The 19,575-nt window shown below is 38.1% G+C and overlaps 1 protein-coding gene across 1 annotated transcript in view; it reads right to left on the minus strand.

Moving 5' to 3' along the window:
• LOC126379820 (SCY1-like protein 2) overlaps window positions 1–19,575 on the minus strand; it is a 271,967-nt gene that overhangs the window by 11,571 nt on the left and 240,821 nt on the right. Inside the window, exon 8 of the mRNA XM_050028743.1 lies at window positions 9,493–9,623. Within this exon, the coding sequence (XP_049884700.1) occupies window positions 9,493–9,623 (131 nt within the window). The remainder of the gene's footprint in view (window positions 1–9,492; window positions 9,624–19,575) is intronic.

The raw sequence follows: 19,575 nt of genomic DNA on the forward strand, positions 1-19,575 counted from the left end.
TCAAACCGTATGGATTTATTTTCCACAAAGTCGATGAATGAAGCTGCAAAAAAGGAAAGAGATATGGCAATTGCGGACGGAATAGTGGATAAAAATGGGGTTCCCATAATGGACGTGATCGTGGATGGTTGCTGGAGTAAAAGAACATACAAGAAGAACTATTCTGCTTTGTCTGGGGCAGCTGTCATAAACGGTAAAAAGGCCGGCGAAATATTATTGTTCTAAGGTGTTCGAAATAAATACTGTTGTATCTGTGAACGAGCTGAAAAAAAGAAAATGAGCCTAAAATACATGTAAGTTATAAAAATTACTATGGTCCATCTACGGGCATGGAATCTGATACTTTTCTAGAGGGTTTCGAACCATCGCTAGAATGCAGAAATCATGTACTCAGGAACCTGTGCAACACATTGGTCCAGATATAAACGGACACAAAATACCCATCGCAATACCGGAAACAAGTAACACAAAAAAAGAATAATTATTCTCAGAAAAACGACCCACAAGATTATAAAGGCCTACAAAACTGATTCTGAATCAGAATGAAAGCACAATATTCAGCCGTTTTACAGTGATCTCCTTTTGGCTCATTTACACGCTTTTGGTGACCACAATCACTGCTAAACAAGTTCTTGTACTATGAAAATTAAATCAGACCAGCATTCGGTAGCTACTGATCAAAAATTTGTTCCAAGTACTCTCTGGAGTAGAATTTGTTTTATCATGTGTATTGTTGCTTCACATGCTCCAAGCTTGATTCATGACGTAGACAGTAACTCAGGAGGAGAGCGCTTCAACTGCGACTAGTTGGTGGAAAAAGAACAAAATTTAGACCTCTGAGACTAAACCAGATGCCAAGCTACCTTAATTTCATTTAATTCGTACAAAATTGTGTCCATTCTCTATAAATCCATTCGTAATATAAAAAAAAAACAGCTAGAGGTAAAATAAAACTTTTAGAGAAAAGACGACGTTTGCAAATCATAACAAATGTGAGAAACAAGATTCGAAAAAAAAAAACATTACTATTTACAAAAAGAAAGGAAATGACGCGAATTATGGTGAAAAATGTGAAAACCCGAACATGCAGCCAGAAATTTTTGAAAAAGACAAACAATCTTTTATACAGAATTTAAATCGGAGTAAGAAGAAAAAGACAAAATTCAAAAGGAAACTGTACTGCAGACTTCCGTGCAGTGAGCGGATGGAGATAAGGACTATTTTGACGAGGATTATTTTGACAGCTTCCAACTTTGGAAGAGTAATTAAGAGTCGTGAAGATGTCAGTTACACCAATCTTGTAAGGGATATATTGTACAAGGGTTCTATATCACATGTACAATCAATTAAGCGTGGACTGGCTTGGGAACAACTGAAAAGTCAAGCACACGTTGATATTAAACCATGTGGGTTATTCATTGACGAAAACATTTCCTACACACACTTCCTTGGAGCTTTTAGGGGTAAGTAAGGCGTTTTACGAATAAGTCCTTTGTCTACTAAACCTTCTCCTGAAGGTCTTATATGGGAGACATGATTCGTCGAAATTAAATGTCACATTACCGCTTACAAAATCGGCGTCAGATCTGGCAACCCCCGTTGCCTAGGTATTGTTGATTGTATGGCGCATAGCAACGGGGGTGTAAGTTAGGTTTTTTACATTATTATAATTATTACTCTTTATTATACGTTAATACTGAGTCATCTTTGATTTCGCTCACTATTATCGTGGTCCTTCGAGTCAATTTAATTATAAACCAGTTTCTTTTCAAAATGTTTTCTTGTCGTTAATTTCTTACAAAAATGATGACGACATCGCAAACTAGTAAAGTGTTGGGGGATAGCAGAGCGAGTAAAACACACTCGAACTCGTCCGCGTCGAGCGCCTCAACGGCCGCTCGCGTCAAAGCTGCTGAAGCGAATTATGGTGAAAAAGCAGTTCGCAAGCAACGGCTCGCGGACATCGCAAAGAAAGAAGCAACCGCCGCACAGTGAGCTGAAAATGAAGCTTCATAGACTTAGCGGCTCATGAAAATCAAGTGTCAAATTATGAAAAACGAATCACGTCATCGTGTTTATCTAACAGAAGCATATTTTGTTACTTGCCATTTTTTGATAAAGCTATTATTTCATGAGTTATTAGTGTTTTCAAATTTTTTTGTATGGGAGCCAAGAGATTTTTGAATTTTATTACTAGTTCTTGAGATTTCAGCAAGAAAAAAACTCTGATTCGTATAGTGCACAATTTAAGCTAAATTATCACTATACTCTCGAACTTCGGAAATCTTTGGAACATCGTCATTTTCAGCATAAATACTTTTTTTTACATGTATTCTCGTAAAATAGTTAATAACTGTTTTTTTATGTTCTTTCTTCCACACCACCTAATGAGGTGGAGAACTAAGCGCGTTTTTTTGTAGTGGTATCCCCACTTGGAACATTACAAATGATCTAAGTGTTTTGTGAAACTAAGTCAGTAGTGTAAAGTGTTTTTTACTAATTATTTAGTCAGATAAAATGACAAAAAGAGACAAAAGAAAGAAAAAATAAGCAAGAAAAGATGAAAAGAGTGAGAGAGAGAGACCAATTGCTTTAGTCAGAATCACTTTCCGAACCATGAAATACATTAATATCCACAAAAGCAAAGTTCTCTTTCTCAATGTAAGGCTCGTGATCTTCAAGCATTCATAAAATTTTAATATAGGTCAATCTGGGGAAGACCACCTGGGCTAAAAGACCTTCTAAATTTGAATAACTAGCGCCTTACGTCTCTGTCGATAAAACAGTCCCTAAAGAGATAGTCCGAGCTAAAAATCGTAGATGCTGCTAGTATGATTAGTTTGGACAATACCGGTCCTGCATTTTTTCGCCCGTGGCGGATTTTTGATCAAAAAAAAGTGGCAAATCGGAGGATTTTAGAAGATTTTCTCATCACGTAGGTTATTATTTTATCAGAGAGCTGTCAAATCTGTCAACCGCGCAACATCGCGCTCCGCATTTGACTCAGATTTTAGTGATAGAATTGCAAAATACTTCGTAAATGTATTTGTAAAGTGAAGTTCGCATAGTAGTGCACCTGTGATAGTGTTATCTCGGAGTGAAACTCGCGGAAAGACGCTTAACAACACCAAATAACGAAAGTGCAAATCAGACAAATTTAGAAATACCCCCATCATTGTGGCATTTTTTGTGAATTGACAATCAGTCAAGATGACAACCGATGTCACTTGACAAGTCTACCTCAGTGTTGCCATTTTAAGATTTAAATCTCCCGAAATATATATAAATATAAAAAATGAATGATAAAGTGTACACTCAACAAGTTTTTCACAAAAGCTTCTTTGAAAACAAATCGAATTTTTCGCTCGACAAAAGAACACAGTCATTAGAAAATGTGACAAACGACGAAGTAGTGGATAATGAAATTGAAAATGCTGCCTCGTCACAACCACAGCCTCCTTCGTGGCAACGACCTCTTGGCAAGAAGCGCAAGATGGGCGAAAACTCATCCCCCGTTTCTCCCACTATACAAACTGGAAATAGCTTCTCAGACTTACCACTGGATGATGACGGCAATCACGAAAACACCGCCAAACCTAACAAACCGCCTCCTATAATTTTATATGGGATAGAAGATGTAGATGAACTAAATAAACTCATCATTACTGTGATTGATCCAGCAAACTACAAGTTCAAAGTAGTAAACAAAAATCTACTTCGGATAATGGTTGATTCAGCTGACAACTATAAAAAAGTGATTGATCTGGTTAGGCAAAAGGGACTCATCGGTCATACCTTCACCAGAAAAGAAACACGATGTTACCGTATTGTTATTCGTAACCTACACCATACAACTCCACATGATGCCATCATAGAAGAAATTGAACGAACTGGAAATAAAGTGAAGGGAGAAATTATTAATGCTCGTTATGGTCCAGATAAGAAGCCGACTTCAACCTTCTTTGTTAACATCGAACCTGGGGTCATGAACAAAAAAGTGAAAACGATCGAGTACGTATTTCACCAAAGAGTAAAAATAGAAGACCCTCGCAAACAAAATACAATTGTTCAATGCCATCGATGCCAACAATATGGACATAGCAAGAATAACTGCATGAGACCGTTCCGCTGCGTTAAATGTGGTGATGGACATAAAACCTCTGATTGTCCCAAGAAAGACAGATACACGCCTGCTAAATGCGCACTCTGCAGTTGTGACCATCCCGCAAACTACAAAGGATGTCAAGTCTACAAAGAAATCTTAGCCAGGAGAACAAAGACCAACCCTATTGCCAGAAGGCAAAACAATCAAACGGCACCAGCACCACCACCAGAAACTGCTAAGTCAAAGCATGAGTCAGACTACTTAGCTCCTCCCCTAAGAAATCACCTTTACTCAGATGTAGCTGCAGGTCGTAGACAGGAAGTTCCCACCGTGTTGCCTGTAAATGACAAGCAATCTACACTTCTGGAAGATTTGTTATTAAAACAAAACGCCAAACTTGATATTCTCATTCAACAAATAAGCAACTTAATAGGGCTTATGACTACAATGATCGCCAAAACGAACTCAAAATGACGTGCTTGCGTATTGCAGCCTGGAACATAAATGGTCTCTCCACACATATAGATGAACTTGAAAGTCTAATAACAACACACAAATTCGATGTTATTCTAATATCCGAATCACATGCAACAACGAGAAGCTCCTTCAATATCAGAGGCTACTGCACCTACTTCACGCCGCATCCAGATGGTGGTGCACACGCTGGGTCCGCTCTGATAATTAAATCTAACCTGAAACATTGCCTCATGAATGCTTTCTCCACAGATCAAATACAATCCACTACGGTCAGACTAGAAGACCAAGCGGGGCCAATTGTGCTATCAGCAGTATACTGCCCTCCTAAACATAAGTTTACTCAAGCGTTATTAACAAGCTACTTTGTCACACTTGGTGGGCGCTTTATTGCTGGTGGGGATTGGAACGCAAAACACTCCTTCTGGGGTTCAAGAATCACTCTAACCAGAGGAAGAGAACTAAAGAAAAGCATGGATGCAAATAGACTGCAGCCGCTGTCTACAGGTAGCGCCACTCACTGGCCAACAGATACGAAGAAACTTCCAGATCTGATCGACTTCTTCATATGCAAGGGAATCAACCAGCTATATACAAGCGTAGAGTCTTGCCTCGATGGGTCATCCAACCACATACCAATAATACTGAACCTGAGCTCCAGTGTGATAAAAATTGAGAAACCAGAAACACTCTGTAAACATAAAACAGATTGGGATGGCTTTAGAGAACACATAAGTGATAATATTAATCTTAGAATGCCTATGAAGACTAAAGATGATGTGGAGAATGCCTGTATATACATTACAAATCTTATACAGGTAGCTGCCTGGCTTAACACTCCGCAGCTTGAACATTCTTCTTTTCTTCCGACTCATCCACTGGATATTAGGTTGAAGATCCTAGAGAAGCGACGACTGAGGCGAATCTGGCACGAAACTCGTCACCCAGCAGACAAAACCAAGCTTAATATAGCTATAAAAGAATTAAAAGTTATACTAGATAACACAAAAAACTACTCTCTACGGAGAAAATTGGAAAACCTATCATCTACAGGCAATGGCGAATACTCACTCTGGAAAGCCTGTAATTCTTCCGGCAAGCCGCAAAATACTTCTCCAGCCATTAAGGCAACTTTGTCTTCCTGGGCTCGATCTGACGCCGAAAAAGCTGAAGCTTTTGCAAGTCACCTGGCAAACGTGTTCAAACCAAACGATAACAGTGGCGATCAATCTGACGAAGACATCAACGCTATTCTAGAACAGGATCTACAATTATGTCTACCTCTTAGACCAACATCACCCAGAGAGATTGTAAGAGAGATTCGCAGTTTTAAATCCGGTAAGGCCCCAGGATTCGACCTAATAACAGCCAAACTCTTGAAAGAGCTGCCTAGAAAATGCATTACGTTCTTGACATGTTTGATTAACGCGACCTACAGAACATCTCATTTTCCACGTATCTGGAAGGTATCACAAATCATCATGATACATAAACCTGGGAAACCAGGTCACGAAGTTACATCGTATCGACCCATAAGTCTTACTCCACTGCTATCTAAACTTTGGGAAAAAATATTTCTGACAAGACTAAAAATACACGCTTCGGAATGTAATGTCATCCCCTCGCACCAGTTTGGTTTCCGAAAATCGCACTCCACAATTGAACAAGTGCATAGAGTATATCACACAATCAGACAGAGCTTTGAACGGAAGCAGTATTGTTCTGCAGCCTTTCTGGATGTCCAGCAAGCATTCGACCGCGTATGGCACAAAGGCCTCCTATGCAAAATAAAGGAGAAATTGCCGCACAGTCTCTTCCTTATTGTCGCATCTTACCTATCTGACAGGGTTTTTCAAGTGAAGCAGGCCGATGCTAGATCTTCCCTGCACAAAATAGAGGCTGGGGTTCCCCAAGGTGCTCTATAACATATTTACATCTGATCTCCCTACCTCTGAAAATGTAATGGTAGCAACATACGCGGATGATATTGCCTACTTGGCTTGTGATGATGACCCAACCCAAGCTAGTGTTAAGCTGCAGCAAGTTCTAGATGAAACTCAAGAGTGGCTTCAGAAATGGCATATAAAAGCCAGCGCACAAAAGTCTAACCACATTACATTCACGCTTAGACGAGAGGACTGCCCACCCGTCGCACTTGGACCTGATGTCCTCCCACACAACGATTGTGTCAAATACCTTGGGTTCCATTTGGACAGACGCTTAACGTGGAAAACACATATCAAGCGAAAAAGGGATGAAATCAACTTCAAGTGCAAAAACCTTAACTGGTTAATAGGGAGAAACTCTGCGCTTTCAGTAGACAACAAATTAATAATTTACAACGCTATACTTAAACCGATCTGGACCTACGGCATTCCACTCTGGGGGGTTGCCAGTAAAAGTAATTTACTCTGTTTGCAACGAGTGCAGAATGCCATCCTACGTTCAATTGCGAACGCACCATGGTTCAGCAAGAATGAAGAAATACACGAATACCTTAACATTCCAACCGTCGCTGAAGAGATCAAAAATTACCAAAAGAAACATCTAGAGCGGCTAGCCGATCATCCGAATCCCCTCGCATCAGAGCTTATAGACCTCGTAAATGTGGTGAAACGACTGAAGAGAAGCCATGTCGTATAAAGTGGGAGGCTGTGACATTGGTTGTGGCTCCTGACACGTCATCTATCCACTTAACGAAACTGCTTATAGTCTAGAGGACTGATTGTAGTTTAAACCAAGAAAAAAAAAAAAATTATGTATTCGATAAACATAATTCAGGAATATAGCTTTTATTTTGAATTTATTCCTGTATGAAATTTCAAATTTTAAAATATAATATTGGGAAGACCGTCTGCATTAAGAGAGGGAAGTCCGTCATATGCCGATTTTGCCTCAATCTAGATATTGTTAACTAATCACAGCACAGCGTATTTTAGTCTTCCACTAGACACCAACACCACACCACCTATCTCACTAGATAGTATTTTGTGTCCCATTCTGTAAATATTTTGTGTGTTCACATTATAAACATTTCTGACTTATACCTAATATTAAGTAATATGCGTACGTCACATAGTCTAGCACCAGACAATCAAGACGCCTTTTAGTGACGCCTCATTTGTTACATTCTGATAAGATATAAATATATTTGGTTTAATTCCAATTTGAGGAAGCCTCCGAATCAAGAAATAAAGATTTCAGGACTTACCGGCAACAACAGGCCCGAAAATTTTACAGAAAGGCCACTAATGAACACATTTTGATGTTGTCCTCCTGACCCTCATATATCAGCAAGTAGGTATAAACTTCGCAGGAAATACAAAATCCCGTCAACGGACGCACGAAGATTATTGAAAATTAATGACGATTTTGATCACGAGCATTGAGAAAGAGAACTTGGCTTTTTTTTAAGTCTATGAAGCTTCATTTTCAGCCCAATGTGCGCCGCAGCCGCAGTCGCTGTAGACGAGCGCAAGGCCGTGGAAGCCTCCTACGAGGCGACAGTCGTGGCGCTTGAGGCGGAGAAGGTGATGAGCGCCAGGAGCAGTCACACTGCTGAGTGGGTTGCGACTGTTGCGAGTAGTGACTTTGCAGGAGCAGCATCGATCGCAGTTGGTACGGCGGCTCCATTGGGGAGTTTTCCGTGTGGACAGAGCGTGGGTACACCTGTTGTGTACGCTGCCCCAGCCATGGCACGCAGGGTTCACAAAAAGAAAGACTCTAGTAAAAGGAAAGCTACCTCGAAGAGAAAGCGTTATGTAGACCAATATAATAAAGACGTTGAAGAAAAAATAAAAAAAGCAAAGGATAGTTGACAAAGAAAACTAAACTACTGAATGTTAGTCTTACATACTGCTGATTTATTACATACTGTTGATTGATTACATACTGCTAATGATTGACTAACTGGTTGATCAAAGCATAGTTAGTTATGGTTCCTTGAGTGACGCAAAAAAGAATTAATAAAGAGATTTTTGAAAATTCGTAGCCTAACACCTATAAAGATGATGAAAGTTTCAATGAAACATTGTCTGAGTGTAAAATTAATAGAAATAAAAGTTGAATGTTTCACATTTTTACATAAACAGGGTAGATACTATCCAGGGACATTAAGATAAGACGTCGCGGAGTCACGGGCGGAATGTTCGTCCATTATATGAAAGGCGGTCTTTCAGAATTTTCATATTCTGTGGCGGACCAACTAGTTCCGCACATAAAAACATAGATAGTCTTTTCGATGCCTGAAAGACATTAAAGAAGTTCCCATAGCACGACGCACTTCTTCTTCTAACATGACACCGTCACCATCCCTAGTTATATCCACCAAGTAGTGACTAGCGAGGTAATTTCATTTTTTAAGTCGTAAGTATGTGTATTTGCGCAACATAATTCGCAGTTCACACTAATGAGGAAATTAAACGTAAAATCATACGGTAACCTAGGATTAACCTAATTAAAATGATTAGCTAACTAAAGTAGAAGAATCAACAGATAAATATATTTTTGAATTTTAAATGTTCGACTGACTTAGAACCGTCGCTGGTAATAGCCATTGACAGAATGACGAGGAACGATTTCATTCAAGATTGTGATACTAGGTAGATTATGATTATACATAAATAATGTTGACTATGAAAGTAACTTTGTTCTTATTTACATTGTCACAACCAATCCTAAGGCTGGGGATAGTTGTAACAAATTCCACTTATTTTTGTTCACTTTCATCAAATTATCTGAAGTTAAATGATAGCATAAAGTATTAATTATTTTTATTAGTTATTATTTTGATATTCTGTTACGAGATAATTATGAATTTGTCCATCGCTGGTACACTGGTCCTACTGGTAAAATCCTTATAGCTAACTAAATGAATTAAAAAGTGAACTGATAGTGAGAATGAAGTGCCTTACTTGAAGTACTTGATGAGAGGCAGAAGCTGCGTGGTAGGTCGTGGGTGGGGGTCGCGGGATAGCAGCCGGCCCACCGCCTCCTGCAGTGCTGCTGGCACGCGCGGTAGCACTGCCGCCACTTGCGAGTCCAGCTGCGCAACACCCACGAACAATATTACATGATTTATATTTATATTACGCCTTAGAATTATTGAAATGTTTGACAACAATTCCAAACAGCGGCTAACACAAAGAATAGTAATTCAAATTTTTAAATTACCAAGCCACTTTACAGTTACAGTTACTTCAGTATTCTGTTTATATACCTTAATATTACTTTTGAATTGTCTATTGGTGATATGGTGCCTAGATACGTTAATTTACAAGGTTTATCTGCCTTGTCTGTTAAAATTATTTTATTATTGTGATTCCATCATAAATAGATATTTAAAAACATTCGTATCATTCCGAAGATTGGTCCACTAAAAACGCGACCTCAAGATGGTAGCAGCGCGATACTACTGAGAGTTTTTTTTTTATAATAAATATCGAAACGAATTTAAAGTAATGTGCAAGCGTCAACAGGTTTGAAAATTGACATTGGCCGCTTAAAGGTAAAGAGAATTGGAAGACCTGGTGTTATAAAGTGATGCATTCACTTTGGAGCAGCGTCGGAGAACTCGATGCTATTGAGGGTAAACTTAATAAGCCCGTTCTTACCAAAAATGCTACCCCCGAAGAAATTGCGAAATTTCTGACAAAAGTCTGACAAAATCCACGAGCGGATTACGAAAGGTACAAGAAGAAAATTAAAGGGCATTTGACAGAAAGAGAAAGAAAATACGGAAGTTTGAAGAAGGAGACCTGGTTGGTACTCGGAAATATACTATAAACGAAGTGTCTATGATCCATCACCGTGTTATTTGATAGTATCTTTATTGAGTTAATTTTATTTCATGTTCAGGTGTTTAAGTTACTTATTTTGTTATTTTTCTAGTAGGTGTGTTATAATAAGATGTTAAGGAGTAGTTTAAGATATCATATTATTTCTACAGTGTGTTTGAAGTAAAGATAGTGTAAGTAGTGATGTTAAGTTTGACAGATAATATTTGTAAAGTTTGTTCAAACAATTTATTGATTTTATTATTTTATTTACAACAAAAGATGTTTGTCAAGTAGTAGGTATTTGTGTATAAAAGTTGATATTAACTAAGTAAATATATCAGAATGTGTCAGTCTGAGGACAGACTCAGAGCAGGATGGCCGAGTGTAGGAATGGTAGGCTGACTACAGGCTTCCAAAAACGTTTGGAATGAACTGATTCGGCCGTTTGATATGTCGACAGATGACAAAACCTACGGCTACTCCCTGGATTTCTACTATTATTGCAAAGATCCATCTCACGTAATTGGAAAGTGAGTTCTCATATTTCTGTAATAAATAATATGTGGCACAACCTGACTGTTGACTTGATGAAGGAATAAAAGTGCGAATTACCAGAAGTTTTACTCATCTGCAAGATTCTTGACACACTTCCTGAGTCATTCTTCCCTTTCAAGTCAAGCTGGTTACTTTTTCCGAAAAAAGATTGAAATATTGACAACTTAATCAATTATGCAATTTTGAAAAGTTTCTTGCAAGTCAAAATAATATGACTGGGTCAATGTCGACTTAAACTTTGCTACACAAAATAGCAACACCAAATTTCATCATCATCATCATCTCCCTAGCATTATCACGTTTCTCACAGGGTCCGCTTGCCTAACCTGAAGATTTGACGGGTCCGGTCCTTTTTACAGAAGCGACTGCCTGTCTCACCTTCCAACCTGCGAAGGGAACACCAGCGCAATACAAGTTAGGTCACATACCTCCAAAGATGCATTTCTCAGGAATGTGGGTTTCCTCAAGATGTTTTTCTTCACCGCTGAGCACGTGACAATCATTAATGACAAACAATTAGCAATAACAAATTTATCAAAAAGAAGTGTGGTTACTGTAGTAAACTAGGCGATACTGTTAAGAAGTGTCTTAAATGGATATCAGAAGCCAAACCCCCAAAACATTTTTTTTTTCTTGAATGGCTTCGCTCCTCAAAACCTTTCACGCCCACAACCACTCAAGCCAAAGTGTGATTTTTTTTTGTTTTGGTTTTCCTCGAAGGGCAAGGCAAAGGGAATTATGCCCATACAGTCATGCCTTATGTATTTTTTTTCTTAATGATTGTTGCGAACTCTTCGCAGATTATATAATCTTTTTACATGTTTTTTTATATTTCTTTTTTTTGACAATGTTTTTGTATCTTGATTTTGTTTCTTGCTTACGTCTTGTTCTTGTTGGTGAAAATACATTAAATAACTCTCTCATAAGCTAAGTATTTGTTATTTATTTATTAGTATACAGTCCACATCATATACATCAGCTACCATCGTAGCTCACAATGATGATTGATGAAATGATGAAAGGTGATGATGACGATACAGCAGACTCCTACTCCGAACCCCAAACCAATTAATAATATAGATAGGTACACTTTGTTTAGTCCGATATAATAACACTATCGCGAATGTTTTCCGACTAACTTAATGCGATCATTAACCACAAAACACCACTTCGTATTAATTATATAGATTATTCAATAAAGAAAGCAGCCGTCCCGTTTCCGTTCCCGCCAAAAAGTCCAAGGCAAAGTGAATAATTTTCTGATGTGTACTGAAAACACAAATGAAGTTATGCTGTGTCAAGCAATGAAGACGATAGTTGGTGTGAAGAGATCGCATACCAATTACCATCTGTACATTTGTGGTTGCTATAGCTATCGTCTTCTTGACTCTTTGACAAATTCTTTTACAAAAATTGTTCTAACTTATAGTTCTTGTTAATATAAATAATACTCCCTTATTCTTGCATTTTCCTTTATTAAAAGCAAAACGAATAACTACAAAAAATTACTCAATTGTATACCAATATTTTATGTTTATTTTTATTTTTTTAAAGAACGTCTAGGGCCTTGTTCCGAGGTTTTTCTTGCAGCTTCTTTTCCCCGGCTATACAGGTTGTGAGATGCTGCAGTAGTTTTAGGATGGGACGGATGAGACGTTCGTTATGTAAAAATTGACGATTCAAAGTGTAACTATGTTACCTACTGAATAAAGATATTTTTGAATTTGAATTTGATCAATCTCGAAGACACTCTGTACGTACCATCACTTAGCAAAAATCTACTCTCAGTGCCAAAGATGACAGAACATACAGCTTCTGTAACTTTTGAAAAGGAGAAAGCGTTCCTATGCAACAAGACAAGAGACTTTGTTATGACTGTAGACAAATGCCAAAACAGCAGAATCAACTATGTCAAATCGCAAACCATCGAACGAAATTACGCAGCTATGTTTGAAACAACTTCAAACAATGTGAAAAAAAATCTCCTATCAGGAATGGCACAAAAAGCTTGGGCATATGAACGACAAAGACCTCCGTCTTGCACTCAACAACGAGACATTGGTCGGATTAAACTTTAAAAAAACAGAGTTACTGTCCGACTGCGACGCATGCATCCAAGCAAAAAATGATGCGCATTCCAAGCCCTCCACAGAGACCAACTCCTCGAACAACTGAACGTTTAGTGATTGTTCATAGCGACGTGTGCGGCCCTATTACTCCTTCCAACGGAAATAACGGCTACTTCGTCACCTATATAGACGATTACAGCAGATATGGGCGCGTATACTTCATGAAAAAAAAATCCGAAGTCCTAAAACACTTCAAAACTTACAAACGCTAAAAGGAAACATTTACTGGAAAAAAAATCAAGCACTTACAAACTGATAACGGGACTGAATATATTAACACCAAATTTCAAGGCTCTCTACAAGAGAGTGGGGTAGCAAGTTACCAAAGGTTCGCAAGCCAATATCCTGTTAAATGGGTCTACAAAGTTAAAACGAATGCGGATGGTAACCTTGACAAATTCAAAGCTAGACTCGTGGCGCGCGGTTGCACACGAGAAGATATTGACTACTTTGAAACATTCAGCCCGGTGGCAAAAACGGGTACAGCCAGACTTATTCTAAATATTGCCGTGAATGAGGATTCGAATCTGATCCAGTTCGACGTCGCAACCGTCTTCCTTAATCTTTCGAACGCCGGAACGCGGATCTCGACCAGACACAATGTAAAATCTATTGTGTCTGGTATCTCGGCATATGAGAGGTTAATGGTTCCCTAGGCGAAGAAAACCCAAAAAAAGACTCAACGAGGTGTTGGAATAGATGCATGGTCAAATACCTTAAATGCATTGGCTTCAAACAATGTGACAATGATCCCAGCCTAAAGGTGCTGGTTCGGGAAAGACAAAAGAAAAAAAAATACTAGCAGTGTATGTAGACGATGGTCTGGGCTTTTCGGCGGGAAACGGGAACGGGACAGTTGCTTTCTATCATTGAGTAATCTAAATAATTAATACGAAGTGGTGTTTTGTGGTTAATGATCGCATTAAGTTAGTCGGAAGACATTCGCGAGTGTTATTATATTGGAGTATTCAATGAACAAAGTGTATCTGCCTATTTTCGCTTCGTGCCGGGAAGCCGCTTCATAACTCAAAAGTTTATGCGGATTTTTGAGTTAATTCGTTTGGGATTCGTAGTAGGAGTCTACTCCGAGGGTGGGGGCTTAGGTTTCATCATCATCACCTTTCATCATTTCATTAATCATCAAGAAAAAAAATACGTCAGACATGGCTGTATGGGCATAGTTCCCTTTGCCTTACCCTTCGGGGAAAACAAAAAAAAAAAGGCGATGGTCTTTAGCCTTGTCAGATCCCAAAGAAACAGAGATTTCTAAATGAGATTTAAGATAACAGTAAAACCTAAAACCGACTCAGAGATTGTTAAAGAAAATGATAAGCACACCAATGAAAATGAAGTGTGTGTAACGTATGTTCCTACTGAACACCAGTGTGCCAATATTTTAACAAAGGCGATACACAAACATTGGGCATCCAATGAAACATTCAACAAGGGAGGATGTAAAGGAGTATACCTTAATATTTCTTTTGAATTGTCTTTTGGTAATATGTTGCCTAGACACGTTGGTTTGTAACCTGTCTTGTCTGTTAAAATTATTTTATTATAGTGATTTCTTTAAAAATAGATATTTAAAAATATTTAAAAACGTTCGTATCATTCAGTAGCTTGGTCCACTAAAACGCGATCTTAACATAGTTATCAAATCTTAAAGGATTCAGGCGGTTTATGGCTGACCTTAATTGTAGGAGCTTAAAATTCAACAGCTATGTTGCTTTTTGTAAAGATGCAATAGAAATGATAAATATTGAAGTGTTGCAGGTGCCTGAAAAGTATTGCCACCTTATACAGGCTGATTATTATAGTGAAGGTGTCAGACTTCAGATCTTTAGTTTAATTTTCAGAGATATCGGAATGTTATGGAGACCTTCAAAACGTGTCCAATACGCTTTGTTTAACCATGCTGTAATTGGCGATGTCAGCAGAATCAAAGAACCTACAAACTGGTGGTAACTAGGGAAAAAATAATTACAAACTATAAATAAGCGCTGCGAGTAAATAGTTGCATTAGTTGCAGGTTGGTGGCGTTTGTACACAAAATGGAAAGTAAGCAAAGAAATGTTTATCTCACTCGGTTCTCGTTCCGACGACATCTTTGCAGATTAAAAGGTACATGGATAAAATAATTACTTACTAATTTCTCCTTTTAGACTCTAAATCGTAGCCCGTATTGGTAGATAGAGGTTTTATGTCACAGTAATTAGATTTAGTAATATTATTAGTTATACATATCAAATATAAGTAGTAAGATTGTTTTGTATAGGTACTAATGGAAACTTGAGCGAATGTCTGTTTGTTAAAAGATAACAAGGGTCTTGGAAATTCATTTGCAAAGATCTTTCCTGTAAATCACTTGCAGATGGATGTTTACTTACTATAAACAAAAGTATTTTTAGAAAAGAAAATTAATGATTTTTCTACGACGCGACAAATACTTGGGCTTCGATCAACAGAAGACTACTATATGTACAAACGACTGGACAAGACTTAGGATGCTATTAAAGTACTTAGGGGCCGTCCATTAATCATGCGAGGCTCGTGAGGGGGGGAGCGGACGATGAAAAAAAATCACGAAATATCAAAAGGGGGGGTGAGGGGTTTTGTAATATATCACGAGTATTTATTTTTTCGGCAAACGCGCGATACTGAACCGAAAAGCGGCGTTTCGTGCAATTATTTTGGTAGGTACTAAAAAAATACACGTGATATAGGATTGGGGGGGGGGGGTTTGGGTACCCTTGAACATGTATCACCAAGGGTTCGGGGGGGGGGGGGGGGGGGGTCAAAATGACAATAAACATTACATGATTAAAAATAGTAGGTACTATTTTAATTTGACAACCGAGTCTTGGTTACTGATTCATAAACTTCTTTGTCTAAACACGAAACTATATTACTTAGTGTAAAACGGCATTCTGATTTATTAAGATATAGTAATAAAAGAAAATCGCTGTGCCATCTACTCTGGCAATGACTACAATCAGATTACCTTTATTGCATTACTTGCAAGCTTTTCGTTTCTGTGGAAATATTTAAAAATGACGACTGGCGTTTCTTCCTTACAAACGTATCAATATTTTTGCAGAAATACACTTTACATGTGCTTAATTACATACGCTTTTGCCGCAGGTTTCCAGACGAAGTTTTCCTTTACTAACATAAAAGCACGCGATATCAATTTATGATCCACATAAAAAAAAAAACAAGATAATTAAGTTAATAAGCAATTTCCAGAAAGTCGGTAAGTATTCAGCTACTAAATAATACAATACACAATAATAGGCGGTTGTTCTTATATTGCCAATATTAAAGTGGTTGTAGTATGTATTCGGAGAAGTCTGTTAATATTATCATATATATCAAAAGGGTATTTTAAACTCAGTCGGACGCAGTGCTCTCCTCATTAAGCTAAATTACCCACCCGCAACTTGTTACCGGCGACTGCATTAGTACAATGAAATGTTGTTTGACTAGTACGCGAACTTCCTTCTATTATGTTATTAACTACCGTAAATGTAGCTACTTTTGCAACAGAGACTGTTGAACGCAGCATTATGGATACGCCTCTGACTGTTTATGGAACGGATAAAGCGATCCGAATTTGACAGACAATCGCTAAAGGGGAAAACTTCGACCCCTCCGGCAGGGTTCTTAGGAGCTAATTGGCCGCCAACGTCGTATATTGAAATCTATTACGTCTTTAGATAATTTACGAACTACCCAAAGATATCTGGGGGCAAGGTAGTGCCCCCGCCAAGACGAGTAAAGCGGAGAGCAAGGGCAGGCACTATCTACCTTTTCTCGAAACGTTTCGCTGATTTTTTGAACCCTCATATCTAGAAAGAAAGAAAGAAAGATAATCCAAATCGGAAACAGGTCGAAAAATAAATTAAACGTGAATAGAATAACACAACATGTAGATGTTACATTAAAACATAATATTATGTTATCGACATCAAAGGACAACACTACTTATAATACTTTGGGTACATGATCTGTCAAAGCTGATTAACGTAAGATGTGAAATCAATTATTTGTACAAATGTGACGGCTTTGCTGAAAATATGCATCTGCATCGTGTTTAGGGCTCAAAAAACTTTATAAAAATCAGACCATGTAACGTATTTCTTGCACACAAACATGTATTATGTGGTCGATAACTTACCCATGGTGAGACATTATTTGATCGTTCTCCATTATAATACCCATTCTACTCTCACAACCAATGGCTACGTAAGCCCTGGTTCATAATGAATAACTATTTCACAGATTTTTTTATATAAAAAGATAAAATAACGTCCCAAAACACCAAAAAACTAACACCAGGTTTGGTATTCAGCTGGCTACCACAACGTCTCAAAACGGGAAACACTGACGTTCTAGACAGTAGTGTTTGTCTACGTTTGTTTCTTTTTTTCACAGAGAATGTTGCCATAGGGAAGAAAGAGACTGTGATAGTTTCATCGTCATTCTAAAATATTATCTGTCTATTCTATACTTGGTCTTTGCGGTCGAGTCTACTATGTTTGCGAGTGAGTGTTTTAGACAAGAAATATGCCGTAAGTATATAAAATATATTATTTTTATTGATTAGCATACATCTTGAATATATCCTCTACCGTTTTCTACAAAAACCTGAACATTTAAGCCATGATTTTGTTTCAAAATCATTAAGAGAAAAATATCGTATCATAAAAAGTCTTCTGAGACAAAAATGGAGGCAAATTACAGAATACTATTACACGACGCATTATATTTTAAAATGTTTTAAATACATCACGTTACTTATTAGTTACTCGTGGAAACACATTATTTACCGAAATAAACAATTATTTCAGCAGATGCTCAGGATTTAGATTACAGGGTACACCAAATTTGGTCAACTTTCATCATGGTAACTAAACCCACCATCGACTTATCTGGGTTTAAGGGTTCGTACAAACGGAGCGATTATCTTTCTATGGCTGCTTGAACGCGCTTATTTTTTGTTTGAGCTTACAGTTACTTTGGTGTTTGGTGTTATTTGGAGCACGTTTTGGTGTCATTTTTTTTGTGTTTGTGTGACATGATTTTTGTGTGGTTTATTAATTAATATAATAATCAAATGCTACAATACTAACTTTCATACTAATCCAAATATCTATAGTGGTTAATTTTGCGGTTTTCTTGTATGACATTTTTGTAATACTGTGCAAGCATAATGTTTTAATTATAGATACTAATTACTAAGTATTTATTTTAGATTACCAAACAAAAGAGGTCGCGACTTGAGTCCGACAAGTCGCGGGTCGGCAAGTCGTGGCCGTGGAAGATCCACTAAACCACCAACTTCTAGCCAAAGGTAAATATTATTTATTTCTGTTTTGTGATTATAAAGTATGTATAACATAATAATATGCTGTTTTACGTTTCAGTGTTCCAAGAGGTAGAGGTCGAGGACGTGGACATGGAAGAGGTGGGCGTGCACACAGAGGAAGCGAAGTTGACAATGTAGAGTAAGTATTATTGCACACAAATTCAATTTATAACTAGCGTTCTTTTATCTTCTGTTCTAAACAGTGACTGTTTTTTTTTCAGAGATGCTATAACTGAAGTCAGGGCACAGAGAGAAATTACAAAAAAACGTATGACTAAACTGCCAGTAGATGTCCAACAGGAGTTTACGGACAGAAAGCGGCAGGCGCAATTAGATCGCATATTATTGCCTGATGCGCCTCCACGAAAGCGCCGCACGCAGTAAGTAATCTTCGTTATTGTTATTTATGTTATTGTCATGTCTATATTTTTGCTTTTGTTTTAGACGGCCAGAACGCGGTGCAATAGAATTTATTTCGACTTCCAATGTCTCTGCACCTGCTGGCCAGGTAGTCTCCGTGCCTGTGGCCACGGACGACTTCATTATTATTGGTAATTTAAAGAGATTAACTTGTATAGTTTAAACACAATAGATTTAAACCCGCACTTAATTGCTTTGTTTGTGATCCAGCCCCCGAAGCCACCGACGTCGCTGGCGGAGAAGTGGTCGGGAATTTTATATGGGTAAAAAACTCATTAATAATCAATTGTGTAGTTATCGTCTTTAAACCCGCATTTATTAATGTTTTGTTTACAGTACCGGCACCCGAACCTGCTACATCTGTTGTCGCTGCGCCTGCTCCCGTCGTTGCTGCATCCGCTGGTGACTACGACTCAGATATTGACGTCGCTGGCGAAGAAGTGGTGGAGACCACCGACGAATTTAATATTGGTAAAAGAACTCATTAATAATCAATTGTGTAGTTATCGTAATTAAACCCGCATTTATTCATATTTCGTTTACAGAAGCGGCACCCGAATCTGCCGCCTCTGTTGTCGCTGCGCCTGCTCCCGTCGTAGCACCCGCTGACGACGATGACTCGGATATCACTGGTTACAGGTTAATACAAAATTGTGGAGTGTAAGCGTACTTGAACTCGCATTTAATTATATTCTTTTGCAGAGCTCCGCCCGTCTATATTTTCGGCGCCAAACTAGTGCCAGTACG

Source organism: Pectinophora gossypiella, chromosome Z (genome assembly GCF_024362695.1).
Source record: "Pectinophora gossypiella chromosome Z, ilPecGoss1.1, whole genome shotgun sequence".
Lineage (NCBI taxonomy): Eukaryota > Metazoa > Arthropoda > Insecta > Lepidoptera > Gelechiidae > Pectinophora > Pectinophora gossypiella.